The sequence below is a fragment of the Mus caroli genome, chromosome 2 (assembly GCF_900094665.2).
Source record: "Mus caroli chromosome 2, CAROLI_EIJ_v1.1, whole genome shotgun sequence".
NCBI lineage: Eukaryota > Metazoa > Chordata > Mammalia > Rodentia > Muridae > Mus > Mus caroli.
Genome location: NC_034571.1, coordinates 33,504,378 through 33,522,662, shown reverse-complemented (window position 1 = coordinate 33,522,662; position 18,285 = coordinate 33,504,378). Strand labels below are relative to the sequence as shown.

The 18,285-nt window shown below is 36.4% G+C and overlaps 1 protein-coding gene across 5 annotated transcripts in view; it reads left to right on the top strand.

Moving 5' to 3' along the window:
• The window catches only part of Strbp (spermatid perinuclear RNA binding protein), a 122,844-nt gene that overhangs the window by 68,006 nt on the left and 36,553 nt on the right, over positions 1-18,285 (top strand). For all 5 annotated transcript variants that reach the window (XR_003836003.1, XM_029474577.1, XM_029474579.1 and 2 more), the window contains exons 6-10: positions 4,100-4,191; positions 5,036-5,131; positions 6,340-6,451; positions 7,042-7,139; positions 7,346-7,457. Coding sequence is in view for 4 of the 5 variants with exons in the window: in XM_029474577.1 (XP_029330437.1) it covers positions 4,100-4,191; positions 5,036-5,131; positions 6,340-6,451; positions 7,042-7,139; positions 7,346-7,457 (510 nt within the window). In the remaining variant the exon portion in view is untranslated. The remainder of the gene's footprint in view (positions 1-4,099; positions 4,192-5,035; positions 5,132-6,339; positions 6,452-7,041; positions 7,140-7,345; positions 7,458-18,285) is intronic.

The window sequence follows — 18,285 nt, the reverse complement described above, 5'->3', positions numbered from 1 at the left end:
AAAAAAAAAAAAACAAAAAAAAAAAACAAAAAAAAATTATAAGCAAGATACATCATATTTTGCCCAGCTAACTTGGCATTCTTGTATAGAATCCCTTTTCTCATTCCTGCCTCGGGTTGGTACATGGATGCTTTAGCTGAATGTTTCTTTCTGACTATTGCACAACTTCAACTTTGGTGGTTGTAATTTTAAATTAGAAATGTACTTGCTATTGGGGGGGTGATAAATTGTTTATAAAATTATATTTGCATTGTATTTTTAAACCAAGCAGATGGTGAAAATAAAGCATTTTCTGGTTTATTAAAATCAACTTTTGTTCTTGGTATTGAGGTAGATTCAGAACTTGAAAGAGAAGTCTTAGAGTTAGTTCCATTTCATCTGTTGATGTCAAGATGAACTTCTGACTTTTCTTTGCAGAAGTTCACTGACATATGTTCCACTAAGTTCAGGACAGTAGATTGTTGCAGTCCATAATTGTGCTGCAGGCTTCATTTTTCTGCCTTCTCCCGGTGCTAGACATACACTGTGCAGAGCAAACCTATGGCCATTTCTTTCCATTGCTTGATAGTGTTTGTGGCATAATTAGGCAAATTAAGAAGACAGTGCTTCTTGTATCTACCTTACTGCTGCATCTGTTTGTTCATATTACTGTGTCCTTACATTATTCATGAACAATAGCGCAAGCATAATGTCTTTCCAGAAAGCTTCAAGGAATTGAGAGAAAAGAGGTTTCAGGATTTCTTCAGACATACTAAAAATAATTATGCTCAACTTTATGCAGATTTCCTTGGAGCCTGCCATGATATCCCAGCTCAGTTATTTAATTTTGAAGAGCCAGGTTCTAGACATACAGTTAGTCGTGCCTGGCTTTCCCTCTGTTCTTCCTCTATAGGGTAGTGTTCACAGGGGCAGATAGTTTGCATGTACGACACTGAGAAAAGACAACTGTCTGCAGCAGAATGGTGTTTACTGGTCACTGACGAACGAGCAGGGCTAGGCATAGTAGACTTCTTTCTAATGTTTCCATTATCCAGAATGCTCATGTACCTTCATACACTGATGGTAGGTTGAAATACATTTTAAAAAATAGTTTTCTTTGCATTTAGCATTTTTGTCAATATTTGTTCATCTTCCTGTGCTGTTTATGTGTCCTACAAAGCAAGTAAAATGGATCATAGTTGTATACTTAAATTTCCCCTCTCCCTCTGTCCCTCCCTCCCTCCCTCCCTCCCTCCCTCCCTCCCTCCCTTCTGTTCTTTCCTTCTGTTCTTTCCTTTCTTTCTTCCCTACAGGATTTCTCTATGTACCCCTGGCTTGGAATTCACTTTGTAGACCAGGCTAATCTGGAATGCACAAATATCTATCTACCTGCCCTGATTTTCTTTTGTTTTTACTTGATAAATTTTTTCAAAAAAGAAAATCTTGGCTTACCTAATAAAGTTGAAGTGCACACACACACTGCACACACAACTGCATACCCATATTAAGGTTCCATCAGGAGTGGCATTTTTTTTTTCCCAGCAGTTTTGTGATTACTACATTAATGAATTTTTAATCAGTGAAAATATGTAAAACTACATCATTATCCATATAAAGGGAATAGACAAGCTGAGCTGATAAGTAGCACTGTAGTGCCATATGCTTATGTATCGCATAATACAAAAATCTTTCAAGATAAAATAAATGTATTGTTACACCCCTGCGGTTTCCAGCCTCATGAACAGTGAAATATTTTGGATCTTTTGACTGTCAGAACATGAAGAAACATGGCCATTTGGATGTTGATGTAAAGGGAATCTGCTGCAAGTCCTCAGTACTTTTCTTTTTCATCTCTTTTTTGTAAAATCTGTTGTTTGCAAATGCTGGCTGGCTGTAGCAAGCTGATGTCTTGAGTTTTTTTTTCCAGTAAGAGTTTGTGGTTATAATCTAATTTTGTGATGAAAGAAGTCATCAAAAATATCTTTCTCTTGTCTCTGTTACAAATTTCTGTGTCACAATTAGGGGGTATACATATAATCTCTGACCATTGACTAAAATACTAGGAGGTGACCAAAGAGTTCTGGCTTCCCAGATCTTTCCTCTGTCCCTTCTTCCTATGCCCTCTTCTTTTGTTTCCCTTCATCTTGACTCCATAAGATGGAAGAATAAAATTTAACTTGCTTTACTATTAATTTAAAATTGAAGTTGTAAAAAAAAAAAATAAGCAATCTGGATTGTGTTCCTTAGCAGTTAGTCAACATTTGTTTGGGAATCTTACCCCACCCCCCCACCCCCTTTTCTTTTCTTTTTTTTTTTGGTTTCTCGAGACAGGGTTTCTCTGTGTAGCTCTGGCTTTCCTGGAACTCACTTTGTAGACCAGGCTGGCCTCGAACTCAGAAATCCACCTGCCTCTGCCTCCTTAGTGCTGGGATTAAAGGTCTGCGCCACCACCGCCCGCCGGGAATCTACCTTTTAAGAGATTCTAATAACTCATTTAGAGATGTTTTATTTTTTACTGAGCTTCACACAGATGCTTGTATTAACTACAATTAAACAATTTGATGACAAAACACTAAAATGACTCAGTTGTATGTTTTGTGTCTGTAAAAAGTCCACATTCATAATTCTTTTTAAGGCTTCCGATATTATGAGTAGAACTGAGTAATAAAATGAGATTGTGATTTTTGTTGGCAGGTGTTAATGGGAAACAATGTAGACATCTGCTGTAGAGCTCACTTAGCAGAAAAAAAGTGTGTAACATTTTGCCTTTTAATGTTGCAGCAGTACAGGGAACCACAGTTCTTTTAGTTGTGGTTTTATGCCTGGCAGTGGTTTATGCCTTCAGATTTAGTAACATTGTAGCTAGTAGAATAAACACTATATTTGCCACTGTAGAGTCACTGATAACCAGGGAAACAAACAAAAAAGTATCCATGCTCTTGTATGCCATTTAAAAGTATTTGCATCCCTTGAATCATGCAGTGTATAACAGCAGAATATTGAGAGGGAGCGTTGGTGGGACTCATAACTCATATATTTAAAAGCTTTTTTTTTTTTTTTTTTGAGACAGGGTTTCTCTGTGTAGCTCTGGCTGTCCTGGAATTCACTCTGTACACCAGATATCTGCCTACCTTTGCCTCCCAAGTACTGGAATTAAAGGCATGCATCACCACTGCCTGGCTTAAAAGCACTCTTAAGAGAGAATAATAAATCTGTTTTAGGGGCTAGACAAACCTTTTGTAGGGGTCTATTTGTGGAACTGTGCTTTTAAGCAATTCATTGAGACTTAAAAATTAAAAATCCCAAGTTTCCATAGCTCAGTGGAAATGAATTTGGTGATAGAAACTTGGATTTAGTATCATGTGACATCTCAATATGTGGGTTTTATTGTTAATTATGATTAACTTTTGCTGCTTTTGACCACCTCAACCAATTGTGAATTTAGGTAGCAGTCTATTATGAGTTGCCTTAAAAAAAGAGAGAGATCAATAAATAAGAAATATATTTCTTTTATATATGTAGTTTTAAAATTTGGGCTTCAGAAATGAATAGTGAATGAACCTTAAGGTAATATTTGAGATCTCATTACTGGAATCACATTTCTAGTGTTATTATTCTAGTGACTAGGTTGTCTAGAAGCAAATTTATATTTTGGCTACACACATATATTTAACACATCTAATTTTACTATTGTATAAGAGTTATGACTTTTTTAGACCCTGATCAGTTACCCAATTTTTTTCTATTAAAAAAAAAAGTTTTTAATTGCTATTGTTCCCAGATGTCCTTCTTTGTAGCTTGCCAAAGGAAACAGTGCTTGTATTTATTTTGTTAGTCTATGATGGTGCGCATGTTCATTAATAAGATCTCAGATTGATTATGAGAAGCAGTAGTCACTGATTACTTTGCTGAATGAATTCCTTTACTTTTGTACAGAATCTCATGACTATTTATGTTAAATAATGTTTTCTTAATTTTAAAAAGAAGCAACAAATTATTATAAAATTTTCTGTGAGTCTTATAAGTACACTCAAATGCTGCTTTCTTTTTGTTGTTATTGATAATTGTTTAAGAACACCCTTTCAAACTGTTTGTTTTCCTTTATCCCATTTACTATTAGAAAATGTTATGATGAAAGACCCTCCGGACTTATTGGACAGGCAAAAATGCCTGAATGCCTTGGCTTCTCTTCGACATGCCAAATGGTTTCAGGTTGGCGCTCTATTATTTCTTTACTGTTTCTGTATAGCCATGTGTAGATTATATGTGGACCACTTTTCACTTAGTGTGATGTGTGCTATATGAAATGGGAAGTTTGTAGCTCATTGAGTTATTGTCAGGGTGAATTGGTTCCTTTGGATACAGTTCCTCGAATAGCTTTCAGTGTGTGTGTGTGTGTCTCTGTGTGTGTATGTGTGTGTGTGTGTGTCTGTGTCTCTCTGTATCTGTCTGTCTGTCATTGTACACCTGAGGTCAACTTCAATGTCATTTCTCAGGAGTTATACATGTTGCCATTTTTGGGATAGGGTCTCTCATGGGGTTCTGCAACTCACCACACAGGCTAGTCTGACTGGTCAGCAAGCCCATAGATCCTCCTATTTCTGCTTCTTCAATACTGATAGTCCCTAAGTGGCTTTTAAAACACAGGTTCTGAAGGTTGGACTCAAGCCTGCATACTTGCATAAGAAACACTTTATACACTTGCTGTCTCTCCATGTTGTTTTGTTATCATGTAGTTCTTTCTGACTTACTATTCTCAATAGTAGAGGGTGGCTTGTAAAATATATAGAAAAGATAAATGTTAATATAGTACCTGGGTTTGGGTTGCCATGAGTTTACAAAAGTAATTTTTTTATATTCCTTTTAATTAAAATCCCACCTTTTTGAACCAATAACTTGCTATTTTTTATAACTTGATTTTTGTTTTTAGTTTGCTTGAATACTAGTATATTATTTGCTAGTTGGCATTCATTTTAAAAAAGTTATTTATGATCAGTGTGTTTCAAATGAGAAATGGATTTCTACAGGGATATTGGCATCATTTTGTTTGTTTTAGGCAAGGGCAAATGGATTAAAATCATGTGTAATTGTCCTCCGCATTCTGCGTGATTTGTGCAACAGAGTACCCACATGGGCACCATTGAAAGGATGGGTAAGTACTTTAAATGTGATTAAAAAGCAAATATGAAGCTATAGCAGAGGAAATTCTCGAAATAATGTTACTATGACTATATTCTGAGTTAATTATGGCAAATGTCTGTTTTTGCCCTAGAAATAATTATTCAGTTTTATGAAATCTTTTATGCATATAACTTCTCTTTTGTCATTTAAGTTTAGGCCTGTTATTTATATAAATTTTAAAGTCTATCTTCTTATTGTTGTTGTTTTCTGACTTAAAGGTTCTATACCTTTTAGAAGTAGGTGCTTTCTCCTTTGAATTCTGTATGGATCATTGATCACTCATGGATCACTTGCTGCTTATGATAGCCTTTATGGCTGGCCCATTGCCGTTAGTGTGTGGCGTTCCATTTGTGTGGAGATTATTTGATAGAATGGTGTCTTTTAAATTTCTCATGAAATGTAAGCACAAATCCTAACATGTTAGGTTAAGTGTAATGTTACAGTATATACTTTAAAGTATGTAAGCTATTAGGTGCAGTGTTTGCCTGATACTAATACTAATTATGGATATAACATATATTGTGACATTGACTTAATTTGGAAATTATGCCTGAACCAGTCAGGACTATAATTTAAAAATTTGTAAAAATAATGTTTTAAAGGCTCATTTATAAATTAATGAACAACTATGAATATTTGTGCAGCATCATGAGTTTCAGTTTATCTAAAATAGAGATGTGTTTCTTTGTTTATTCTAATTTTTGCTCTTGAAGTAGCCTGTTTGACTGAACTCTTTATAGTTGAGTGTTTCCTAATTTAAGTAGGATTTAGATAGATCAATTCGTACCTTAATTATTTATTAGCTATTACATATGTGAAAACATGTTAATTGTAAATTAATTATATGACTAGGTTTTTTTTTTTTAAAAAGTAGGGTAATTAAAAAGCATAAGATTTTTATCTCAAATGTTTTTAGAAAATATCTAAAATTACTTGGTTTAAAAAATGATTGGGTACTGGAGAGGTGTCTCAGCTGTTAAAGTCTAGGTTCACAACCAAAATTATAAAAACTGGTTGGATTAGAGTAGATAATCATGGGGGAAGAGTTAAATGCTCCTTAAATGCTAAATTGTCTACACTGTTTTGGCTTCTCTTTTAGATAGAAATGTCAGCTCACATTTAACTGGAATCCTTTTAACACTTGGTGCATGTACTAATTTGTAATTTAATATCTTCTAGCCACTAGAGCTTATATGTGAAAAGTCTATAGGTACTTGTAATAGACCTTTGGGCGCTGGGGAGGCCTTGAGACGAGTAATGGAGTGTTTGGCATCTGGAATACTACTTCCTGGTAAGGGTTTCAAACTCTAGGCAGAAGAATAAGAACAATCTCAATTTAGTTAATTTATCTAAGCATATGCTAAATGTTTGTCCTCTGCAGAGGAGAATGATGTGTAGGAGTTCTGTTCTTTAGAATTTCAGCAACTAGAATGTTTATGAGTGGAAGAGTGCTGTAAAGCTTTTTTAGTACTTCTAATTTGTGTTTTGTATGTACTAACATAAAAGGTACTAATAGAAACGGCTATAAATTTGCTTCACTTGGAAATCTGAATTTGGAAATGTAAATCCTTATTTTAAAAGTATGAATTTCATTTTAATTGTAGTCCAGTATTAAATATGGAAAAATTAAATATAAAATCCATTTAAAGATCAGGGATGATTCCTCAGTGGTGGTGTTCTAAGTTCTTGGAGTATGACTCAACTTGGCATTAGGTTATTTTCATATAAAATAAGGACAGTTAAGTGCTAGAACTGCGAATGTCCTTAATAGCCACTTAATTGAGCAGACTTTTAATTCTTTAGCTTTTTCCCCTTCTCTCTTTTGTTTCCTATATCCTAAACTCAGTTCTAAATTTTTATTTTTCCTTTCTTTTGCCAAAGGTGGCCCTGGTCTTCATGATCCTTGTGAGCGAGACCCAACAGATGCTCTAAGCTATATGACCACTCAGCAAAAAGAAGATATCACCCATAGTGCACAGGTATGCACTGTTATATTACTCATTGTTGAGAAAGATACTGCAACTTCCATTTTCTGAATTGTTCTATGAGGTTGCTTTTTTTGTATGCTTAAATTAGGCAATTCTACCTGTATAACAAAGTATATAATGAATGTCGTTTGAGTTAAATGTTATATAACTTAGAATGTTTATTGAGATTGGATTAAATATGATGTTTTATTCTTTAGCACGCACTTAGACTATCAGCCTTTGGCCAGATTTATAAAGTGCTGGAGATGGACCCTCTTCCGTCTAGTAAGCCTTTTCAGAAGTATTCCTGGTCAGTTACTGATAAAGAAGGTGAGTATGAAAGTTTTTTTTTTTTTTTTTTTTTTTTTATTAGTGTTGATAGTGGTGGTGTGTACTTTGTTTNTTTTTTTTTTTTTTTTTTTTTTTTAAATTAGTGTTGATAGTGGTGGTGTGTACTTTGTTTAGGGAACTTAAAGCATTGTTCATCCAAATCACTGCTTTTCTTCTTAATTTAGTTGGCTTCTATCCCAAACATTAGTGACATGAGCTGGTTGTCTCATTTGTTTTTATTAGTGATCAGCTCATTTTCCAATGTTGATAGATTTTGTTGAGTCTATGAGACTACATAGACATAAGGACCATACATAGTTTAGACTTCTGGTCTAAGGAGAGGAGATAGACCATAACCTAAGAAGAGACATTATTATCTTTGTCACTAGTCAGTATGATGAACTTTCTGAAGCTTGCAGATTTTCCTAGAAAGAAAGAAAACAAATGCAGGGAATAAGAAAAGTGTATTGGAAAATTCATGACCACCTTTCATTTGTATTTGTCTGCTTGTACTCATTGTTGTGTGACAAAACTTCTTGAGTAGATGAAACTACTTGTCTTCTTACCACAGATAGGGAGACCACAACAGACCAAAGTATGGATACCACCAAAGTCCAGCTTGGTGAACCAATGAGTTTTATTGGGGTTATGTATGGTACTGTGAGTGAAGGGTCACTTACAGGAACAGAGATGACTCAGACAGCTGTGTCATAAAAGCCTACCCCAGTACATGTGACAGCTCATAAAAGCTGGGAACCTGGAGCATACTACACAGCCTATAGATAATGCAACAGGTCGGAGAATGTCTTTCTGGATGCCTCAGTTTTTCCAAATCTCTTCCATGTAATTAGTCCTTCTTGTCTAAGAGTTTTCTTTATAGTTGGGCTCTGCTTACCCTGAAAGGAAAAGGCCCTAGTGAATCTAGTCAGTTTCAGTAAGTTCTAGAGGTTATTTTGTTGTTGTTGTGTTACTTCCCTGCTTAAGGAGTTTCCTTGCAGGGTGGAGTGGTTTAATCTTGAAGGAGACTGTTAAAAACTCAACTACTCTAATTGGGGGGTATAAATAGAAAAATGGTCAATTTCTGTAGTAGGATTCTAATTCTATCTCTATTATGTACTAGTTTGAGGTTTTGACTACAATTTTTCTCAGTAGAGATATTACCACCTTTTTTTACTTTATTTAAAGGCTGGTGTTAGGATAAAATGTCTAATACAGGGTCTAGAATAGAATGCACATACTCAAATGTGAATTTATATACCCAGTGTGCCCTCATTGTACCCCAGAAAACATTTCATGTTTTTCTATCTTCCTATAAGTCATAAGAAAGGCAGGTTATTTAAAAAAAAAAAAGGCAGGTTATTTGATAATAGATATTCTTTATCCAAGATGTAGCCTACCTCCTACTATTACAATAATTCTGACATTACAAAATTAAATATCCAATGTATTTATTTGGACAACATTAGTCTAGTCTAGTCTAAAGTCCACAAGATCAGAATTGTTGCTTAGCTGGCTGTGGTAGCACATCACTGTAACCCCAGTACTTTCAAGGCAGAGGCAAGTACTTTAAGAATTTGAGGGCAGCTGCGCTTATAGCAACATTTTGTCTCCAAAAACAAAACAAAAACAAAAATTCAAAGCTGTTATAATAATAATAATAATAATAATAATAATAATAATAAGAATAAGAATTTTGAGGGAAAAGGGTATCTTTTTTGCCTTTTATGAAAACAAAGTTTTCCAGGAGATCCTATGATGTCTCCTGGCTATTGGAATATTCTTTTGTATTCTGTTTTAATACTTTTGTTTCGATTTCTATTATATTTTGTGTGGACACATAATAAAAAAGAAGTGCTGAGCCTCAGCAGCTCTTTAAGCACATAGGTAGTCATGAGCTAAGAAGTCTTAAGAATCACTGCCTTGTATTCTAAGCTCCTGAGGAAAGAAATACAGTATGCAGGAGGTCAATACTTGTTTCTTTCATTGTTGGTAAAAGTACTGGAAAAGACATGTCCAATGTAACATCGTACATTTTCTGTAAACTGAATAAATAAAAAAAATTCAACTATTTAGTATTAGTAATAGATTTTTATTTCAGTCACTTTATTCACAATGGAACTCTCCCCCTAGCAGGTAGTAAAACTATGTATCTGTTGTTATGTTACTTAGGGTTTTTTATTTTAAAATGTAAAGATCTTAATCACAATTTGAGAACTACATGTTACTCAACTCACAGCATAAAACAGATCCAGAGAAGCAGTTTCTATCTCAGGTGTCAGTTGCTAGCTGTATGACTGGGTGAAAACAGTTCACCAGTTGTGCTTTGGTTCAAAGATGATCTCCCTTACAGTTTGATGCTTTTATCACCAGGTTTCCAGACATTTAAGTTTGTTCCTGTAATTTCTGTTTTCCTTCACATGAAATATTCTTTTCTTTTTTGAAAACATTTTTTTAAAGATTTATTTATTTATGTAAGTACACTGCAGCTGTCTTCAGGCACACCAGAAGAGGGCGTCAGATCTCATTACGGATGGTTGTGAGCCACCATGTGGTTGCTGGGACTTGAACTCAGGACCTTCAGAAGAGCAGTCGGGTGTTCTTAACCGATGAGCCATCTCACCAGCCCAAAGTATTCTTTTCTTAAAATAATGTTTTTATTAATTCTTTGAGAATTCATAGACTGTAGTAGTTTTTTGATCATATCCACCCCACTGGAGATTCAGATCTTCCTTCACTTTCTTACTCACCCAACTTCATGGTTTCTTTCTCTCATGTTTGTTCTCTCTCCACCTCTTTATTCCTGTCTCCTTGTTTCCCTCAACCCCCAAAGACTTCCTGTCTTCCCCTCTCCCTGTCTCCCTCTCTCTCCCTTTCCAGCAAGTCTAGTTTCTATTGGCTGACTACTCCTAGGTATAGGGTCTGCACAGGAGTGTTGTCTGTATATCAAGTGTGACACCATTAAAGAAAGCTGATTTTCCTTCTTCCAGCAGCAATCAATTGCTGATAGGGGTGGGACTCTATGCCTACCATGTCTCTTCCAAGATTTTTGTGGCTTGATCCTGTTTTTTTTTTTGTTTGTTTGTTTTTGTTTTGTTATTTACATTTGCCACAATCCCTGTGATTTCAGATCTGCATTTGCCTTATTATAGTTGGAACAATGTTTTGCAATCCACTATCTCTGGCTCTAATCTTTCCATGCTGTTTTCTATACAAATCTCTTAGCCTGGAGTAAAAGGTTCTGATAATAGGATGTTGTAGGGCTGAGAATTCCAAAGTGCCTGCATGTTGAACAGTTGTCGATCTGTGTGTTAATTGCTGTCTTCCAAGAAAAAGCTTCTGTGGTGAGAGTTGAACAATGCACCGATCTGTGGGTATATCAATAAGTCATTAGGAGTAGTTTTACTGATATGTCCATTTAGCAGAATAATAAATAGTAGGAGGTGTTCTGTTAGGGCTTGTACCTGTCTAGTCACACGTTCTTGGTTTTGTTAACAGTGTCAGGTGTGGGGTCCATTTTGTAGAGTGGGCTGTCGATCAAACTTTAAAAAGAGGTTGTTTACTCCTGTGATGTTTGTGCAGGAGTTGTACTATGAGGCATGTTTTGTCAGGCCAGTTGTTATTGTAGCTCACAGAATATATTGTAGCTTGCAGCTGGATGACTTTGATAATTAACTTTTTTTCTCTGGTCATGAAAATAGCACTTTCCATCACCGTGAAAGCTGTCTAACAGTGATGAAGCTTCCATTTGAGTACCAGCTAGAATTCTCTGTGTTCTGTTGCACAAGTATGTGTGTTCTTCAGCAGTAGTGTCTTACCCTCAAGTTCTGGAAGGTATCTGATAACATTGTCAATGACCTGCAATGTTTATGAAATCCCATTAACTTGCAGTCCAAAAAGAAGTAAATCATTCCTGGTACTGGGGGTTTTATCTACTATCCAATAGTGTATGCTTTCTAAGTGGGGGTATTGTTCCCCATTATAGTATGGTTCCATTTAAACTGTTTTTTTTTTTTATACGTGTATATATTTTGGAACCTAGAGGAGTATCTTTCAGTCTTGCCTTTAGTGTGCATTATGCCTCCCCCTATTCCATCTTCTACCATCTTATTTAATCCTTCCTGTCTCATGTTTTTCCTTCCCCCCTTTATAACACTGTATTCTATTGGCCTTCTATTAAAATATCTCCTCCTCTCCTATGGCTTCTTACTAGTTACTTAACTAACTTCTGTGGGTATTCCAAATGAAATACATGTATCTAAAGCTTAAAAGGTAACATCCATATATGAGAGAAAGCATGTAGTGTTTGCCATTGTTTGATGACTATTTCCAGTTACATATATTAACAGTTGAATAATATTCTGGTTTGGAAATACATACCACATTTTTTATTATCCATTCATCAGTTGCTGGCCATCTAGACTGTTTCTAATTTCTGGCTATTATAAGTATTGCAGCAACAAACATGGATGAACAAGTATCTCTGTAATAAGATAGTGAGTCCTTTGGATATAGCCCAAGAGGTGGGTATAGGTGGATCTTGTGCTAGATCTATGTACTGGCTGGTAACTTGACACAGGCTGGAGTTATCACAGAGAAAGGAGCTTCAGTTGGGGAAGTGCCTCCATGAGATCCAGCTGTGGGGCATTTTCTCAATTAGTGATCAAGGGGGAAAGGCCCCTTGTGGGTGGTGCCATCTCTGGGCTGGTAATCTTGGTTCTATGAGAGAGCAGGCTGAGCAAGCCAGGGGAAGCAAGCCAGTAAAGAACCCCCCATGGCCTCTGCATCTTCTCCTACTTCCTGACCTGCTTGAGTTCCAGTCCAGACTTCCTTTGGTAATGAACAGCAATGCGGAAGTGTAAGCTGAATAAACCCTTTCCTCCCCAACTTGCTTCTTGGTCATGATGTTTGTGCAGGAATAGAAACTCTGACTAAGACAATCTACTTTCAGCTTTCAGAGGAAATGCCACATATAATTTCTATAGTGGCTATATCAGTTGTACTCCCACCAGCAGTGAGTAAGTGTTTCTTTTTTCATACACTTGTAGCATTTGCTGGTCATTGCTGGTCATTTTGATCTTGGACATTCTCACTGGGATAAAATTAAATCTCAAGGTAGTTTTAATTCACATTTCCCTGATGACCAAGTGAGTTTACCATTTTGAAATAAAGTGTTTCTTAGCTACTTGTGTGATCTTTTGAAATCTCTGTTTAGTTCCAGGTCCCATTTTTACAGTTGGGTTACATATTTCCTTGATGTTTAGTTTTTCGAGCTCTTTATATGTTCTAGATATTTACACTTTGTCTGATGTGTGGGTTCTTTCCCCACACTGTAGGTTGCCTTTTAGTCAAATGATAGTGTTTTTGTCCTTTGCTTGTACAAATGTTTTAGCTTCATGTGGTCCTGTTTGTCAGTTGTTGATCTTAATGTGCATATCGTCTAGGTATGCTTTAGAAAGCTCTTTCTTGAGTCTGTATGTTCAGGCATATTCTTACTTTTTGTCTATCAGAGTCTTAATATCAGGTCTTATGTTTAAGTCTTTGATCTGTTTGGAGTTGAGTTTTGTACAGATTGCGAAATAGGAATCTAATTTCATTGTTATACATGTAGTTATCCAGTTTTCCTAGCACCATTAACGATACTGCCTTTTCTCCAGTGTGCATTCTTGACCTGTTTGTCAAAAGTCAAGATGTTCATAGGTTCATGGACTTACGTCTGGGTTCTCAGTCCTGTTTACTTTGTATTTATTTTTTATGACAGTAACATGCTAGTTTAATTTTTTTTAATATGTGTGGGTATTTTGCCTGCATGTATGTATATTTGTATACTACATGTTTGTCCTGGTGTCTGTAGAAGTGAGAAGAACGTATCAGATCTTCTAGAACTGGAGTTACAGTTAGATGGTTGTGAGCCATCATGTGGTTGCTAAGATTTGAACATAGGTTCTTTGGAAGAGAGCCAGTGCTTTCAACTGCTGAGCCACTTTTTGCTGTTGTTTTTGTTTTTATGAATCAGGGTATTTCTGTGTAACCCTGGCTATCCTAGAACACACTCTGTAGACCAGGCTACAGAGATCCACCCACTTCTGCCTCCTAAGTGCTGAGTTGCTGGATGGAGTTAAAGGCATGCTCAGCAATGCTGAGGTACTTTTTAAGCCTTGTTTTTGTTTCTATAATTCTGTCTAACTTAAATTCAGGAATATTGACACCTCCTGCAGTTCTTTGTTTAGCTCTTTATCCTAGACCTTTATATTTTCATATGAAATTTTGATAATTTTTATTTAATATGAATAATTATGTTGGAATTTTGTTGGAGGTTATATTAAATAATTCAGATTACATTTGGTAGAATAGTCATTATCACAATATTAACTCATCAATCCATGAGAATGGGAGGTTTTCCATTTTCTACTGTAGTCTATGATTCTTCTTTTCCATGTCTTTATGTTTATGTCTTTTACTTTCATCCTTAAGATGTTCTGAGATTGCATGTGTGCACATGTGAGTGTCTGTTTTATTTCTCTTCTGGCATGTTTGTTTCTGTATAGGAAGTCTCTTGATTAGTGAGTTAATTTTGTATCCTGCCAGTTTGCAAAATGTATTTCTGAAATTTCCTGGTGATGTCTCTAGGGTCTTTGATGCATAAAATCATACTGTCTGCGCATACGTATTTTTTTTTAGTGTTTAGACTTTTTCTTTTATTTGTATCTTCTTGATTTCCTTCAGTTGTCTTATTGCCCTACCTAAGATTATGAGCAATATATTGAATGACAATGGAGATAGCTGTCTTGTTCTTGATTTTAGTGGAAATACTTTTCTCTCGGGTTAGTTGTAATTGCTTTTATTATGTTGAGATATGTCCCTTGTAACCCTAGTTTCTTCAGGATGTTTATCCTGAAGGGATGTTTGATTTTGGTAATGGCCTTTTCTATCTCTAATGAGATAGAAGATCATTTGTTTTCTGTCCTTTAGTCTATTTATATGATGGCTTATATTTATTGATTTACAGACGCTGAACCATTCACACATCTCTGGGATGATCATGATTGATGAACTTTTTGATAAATGCCTATATTCAGTTTACAAATATTATATTAAAGATTTCAACATTTATACCCATCAGAGATATTAATTTATTGTCTTTTTTTGTTGGGTCCTTGCCTGACTTTTAAAATAGATTTTTAAATGTTCTTTCTGTTTCAGTTTTGTGGAACAATTTGTGAGGTATTGGTATAGTACCTTATGATTCTCTAAATTTGCTCAGTGTATTTTTTTTTTTAACTGTCTTTTTTTTTTTTTTGGTTTTTAAGACAGGGTTTCTCTGTGTAGCTGTGGCTGTCCTGGAATTAACTCTGTAGACCAGGCTGACCTCGAACTCAGAAATCCTCCTGTCTCTGCCTCCCAAGTGCTGGGATTAAAGGCATGCACCACCACTGCCTGGCTACTGTCTTTTTTGTTTTTTTTTTAATTGGATATTTTCTTTATTTACATTTCAAATGTTATCCCCTTTCCTGGTTCCCCCTGCCCCCTGCAGAGACCTCCTATTCTATCCCCCAAACCCCTGCTTCTATGAGGGTGTTCCCCTACCTATCCACTCACTCCCACCTCCCTGCCTTGGCATTCCCCTACACTGGGGAATTTCACCTTCACAGTACCAAGGACCTCTCCTTCCATTGATGCCCAATAAGTCCATTCTCTGTATGCAGCTGGAGCCATGGGTCCTTCCATGTGTACTCTTGGGTTGGTGGTTTAGTCCCTGGGAGCTCTTGGGGGGGGGGTCTGGTTGGTTGATATTGTTGTTCTTCCTATGGAGTTGTCAACCCCTTCATCTCTTTCAGTCCTTTCTCTAACTCCTTCATTGGGGACCCTGTGCATCTACCTGTGTATTGGTCAGGCTCTGGCAGAGCCTCTCAGGAGACAGCTATATCAATTCCTGTCAGCAAGCGTTTGCTTGGCCTCCACAGTAGTGTCTGGGTTTGGTGACTGCATATGACATGAATCCCCAGGTGGGTCAGTCTCTGGATGGGCTTTCTTTCAGTCTCTGCTCTACACATTGTCTCTGTATTTCCTCCCATGAGTATTTTGTGTCCCGTTGTAAGAAGGACTGAAGCATCCACATTTTGGTTTTCCTTCTTCTTGAGCTTCATGTGGTCTGTGAATTGTATCTTGAGTATTCTGATCTTTTGGGCTAGTATCCACTTATCAGTGAATGCATACCTTGTTCGTTCTGGGATACCTCACTCATGATGATTTATTCTTGTTCCATCCATTTACATAAGAATTTCATAAAGTCATTGTTTTTAAAAGCTTAGTAGTACTCCATTATGTAAATGTACCACATTTTCTGTATCCATCCCTCTGTTGAAGGACATCTGGGTTCTTTCCAGCTTCTGGCTATTCAAAGAAGACCTAATACCAATATTCAAACTATTCCACGAAATAGAAACAGAAGGAACACTACCCATTTTGTTTTATGAAGCCACAATTACGCTTATACCTAAGCCACACACAGACCCAACAAAGAAAGAGAACTTCAAACCAATTTCCCTTATGAATATCGATGCAAAAATACTCAATAAAATTCTTGTAAACTGAATCCAAGAACATATCAAAAACAATCATCCATCTTGAAGTAGGATTCATCCCCGTGATACAGGATTAGTTCAATATTTGATTAGAAAGTAATCCACTATATAAACAAACTCATAGGAAACAAAAACATATGACCATCTCATTTTTTCCTTTTTCTTAGATATTTTCTTTATTTACATTTCAAATGCTATCCTGAAAGTCCCCTATACCCTCCCCCCGCCCTGCTCCCCAACCCATCCACTCTAGCTTTCTGGTCCTGGCATTCCCCTGTACTGTGGCAAATGATCTTCACAAGACCAAGGGCCTGTCCTCCCATTGATAGCTAACTAGGCCATCTTCTGCTACATATGCAGCTAGAGACACAAGCTCTAGGGGGTACTGGTTAGTTCATATTGTTGTTCCTCCTATAGGGTTGCACACCCCTTTAGCTCCTTGGGTACTTTATCTAGCTCCTTCTTTGGGGGCTCTGTGTTCCATCTAATAGATGACTGTGTGCATCCACTTCTGTATTTGCCAGGCACTGGCATCGCCTCACAAGAGACAGCTATATCAGGGTCCTGTCAGCAAAATCTTGCGGGCATATGCAATAGGGTTTGGGTTTGGTGGTTGTATATGGGATGGATCCCCAGGTGGGGCAGTCTCTGGGTGGTCCTTCTTTCTATCTCAGCTCTAGACGTTGTCTTTGTAACTCCTTCCATTGGTATTTTGTCCCCCATTCTAAGAAGGAATGAAGTATCCACTCATTGGTCTTCCTTCTTCTTGAGTTTCATGTGTATTGCAAATTTTATCTTGTGTATTCTAAGTTTCTGGGCTAATATCCATTTATCAGTGAGTGCATATCATGTGTGTTCTTTTGTGGTTGGGTTACCTCACTCAGGATGATATATATCCTCCATATCCATCCATTCATTTGCTAAAGAATTTCACACATTCATTTCATTAAATGCTGAGAAAGTATTTGACAAAATTCAACACCCTTTCATGGTAAAAGTCTTGGAAAGAACAGGATTTCAAGGTCCATACCTAAACATAGTAAAGGCAATATACAGCAATGGAGAGAAACTTGAAGCAATCCCTCTAAAATCAGGGACTAGACAAGGCTGACCACTTTCTCGATACCTATTCAACATAGTACTTAAAGTCCTAGCCAGAACAATTACACAACAAAAGGAGACCAAAGGGATACCAATTGGAAAGGAAGAAGTCAAAATATTACTATTTGCAGATGATATGATAGTATACTTAAGTGACCCCAAATATTCCATCAGAGAACTCCTAAACCTGATGAACAATGTCAGCAAAGTAGCTGGATATAAAATTAACTTAGACAGACTAACTAGAGGGCACAGGGACAGTATCCTAATTAACAAAATCAGAAATGAAAAGGGAGACATAACAACAGAACACAAGGAAATCTAAAACATTATCAGGTCCTACTACAAAAGGCTATACTCAGCAAAACTGGAAAATCTGGATGAAATGGACAAATTTCTAGACAGATACCAGTTACCAAAGTTAAATCAGGATCAGATTAATATCTAAATAGTCCCATATCCCCTAAAGAAATAGAAGTAGTCTATTAATAGTCTTTCAACCAAAAAAAAAAAAAAAAAGTAACCCTATATAAGAATTCCACCAGGGAACTCCTAAACCTGATAAACAGCTTCAGTAAAGTAACTGGATATAAAATTACCTCAAATCAGTGGCCTTTCTCTACACAAAGGATAAACAGGCTGAGAAAGAAATTAGGGCACCAACACCCTATTGATAGTCACAAATAATATAAAATACCTTGGTGTGTCTAAGGAAGTGAAAGATCTTTGTGATCCAAATTTCAAGTCTCTGAAGAAAGAAATCGAAGAAGATCTTAGATGATGGAAAGATCTCCCAGGCTCATGGATTGGCAGGATTAATATAGTAAAAATGGCTATCTTGCCGAAAGCAATCTACAGATTCAATGCAATCCCCATCAGAATCCCGATTCAATTCTTCACAGAGTTAGAAAGGGCAATTTGCAAATTAATCTGGAATAACAAAACATCTAGGATAGCAAAAACTATTCTCAACAATAAAAGAACCTCTGGTGGAATCACCATGCCTGACCTCAAGCTGTACTACAGAGTAATTGTGATAAAAACTACATGGTACTGGTACAGCGAACAGACAGGTAGATCAATGCATAGAATTGAAGACCCAGAAATGAACCTACACACCTATGGTCACTTGATCTTTGACAAAG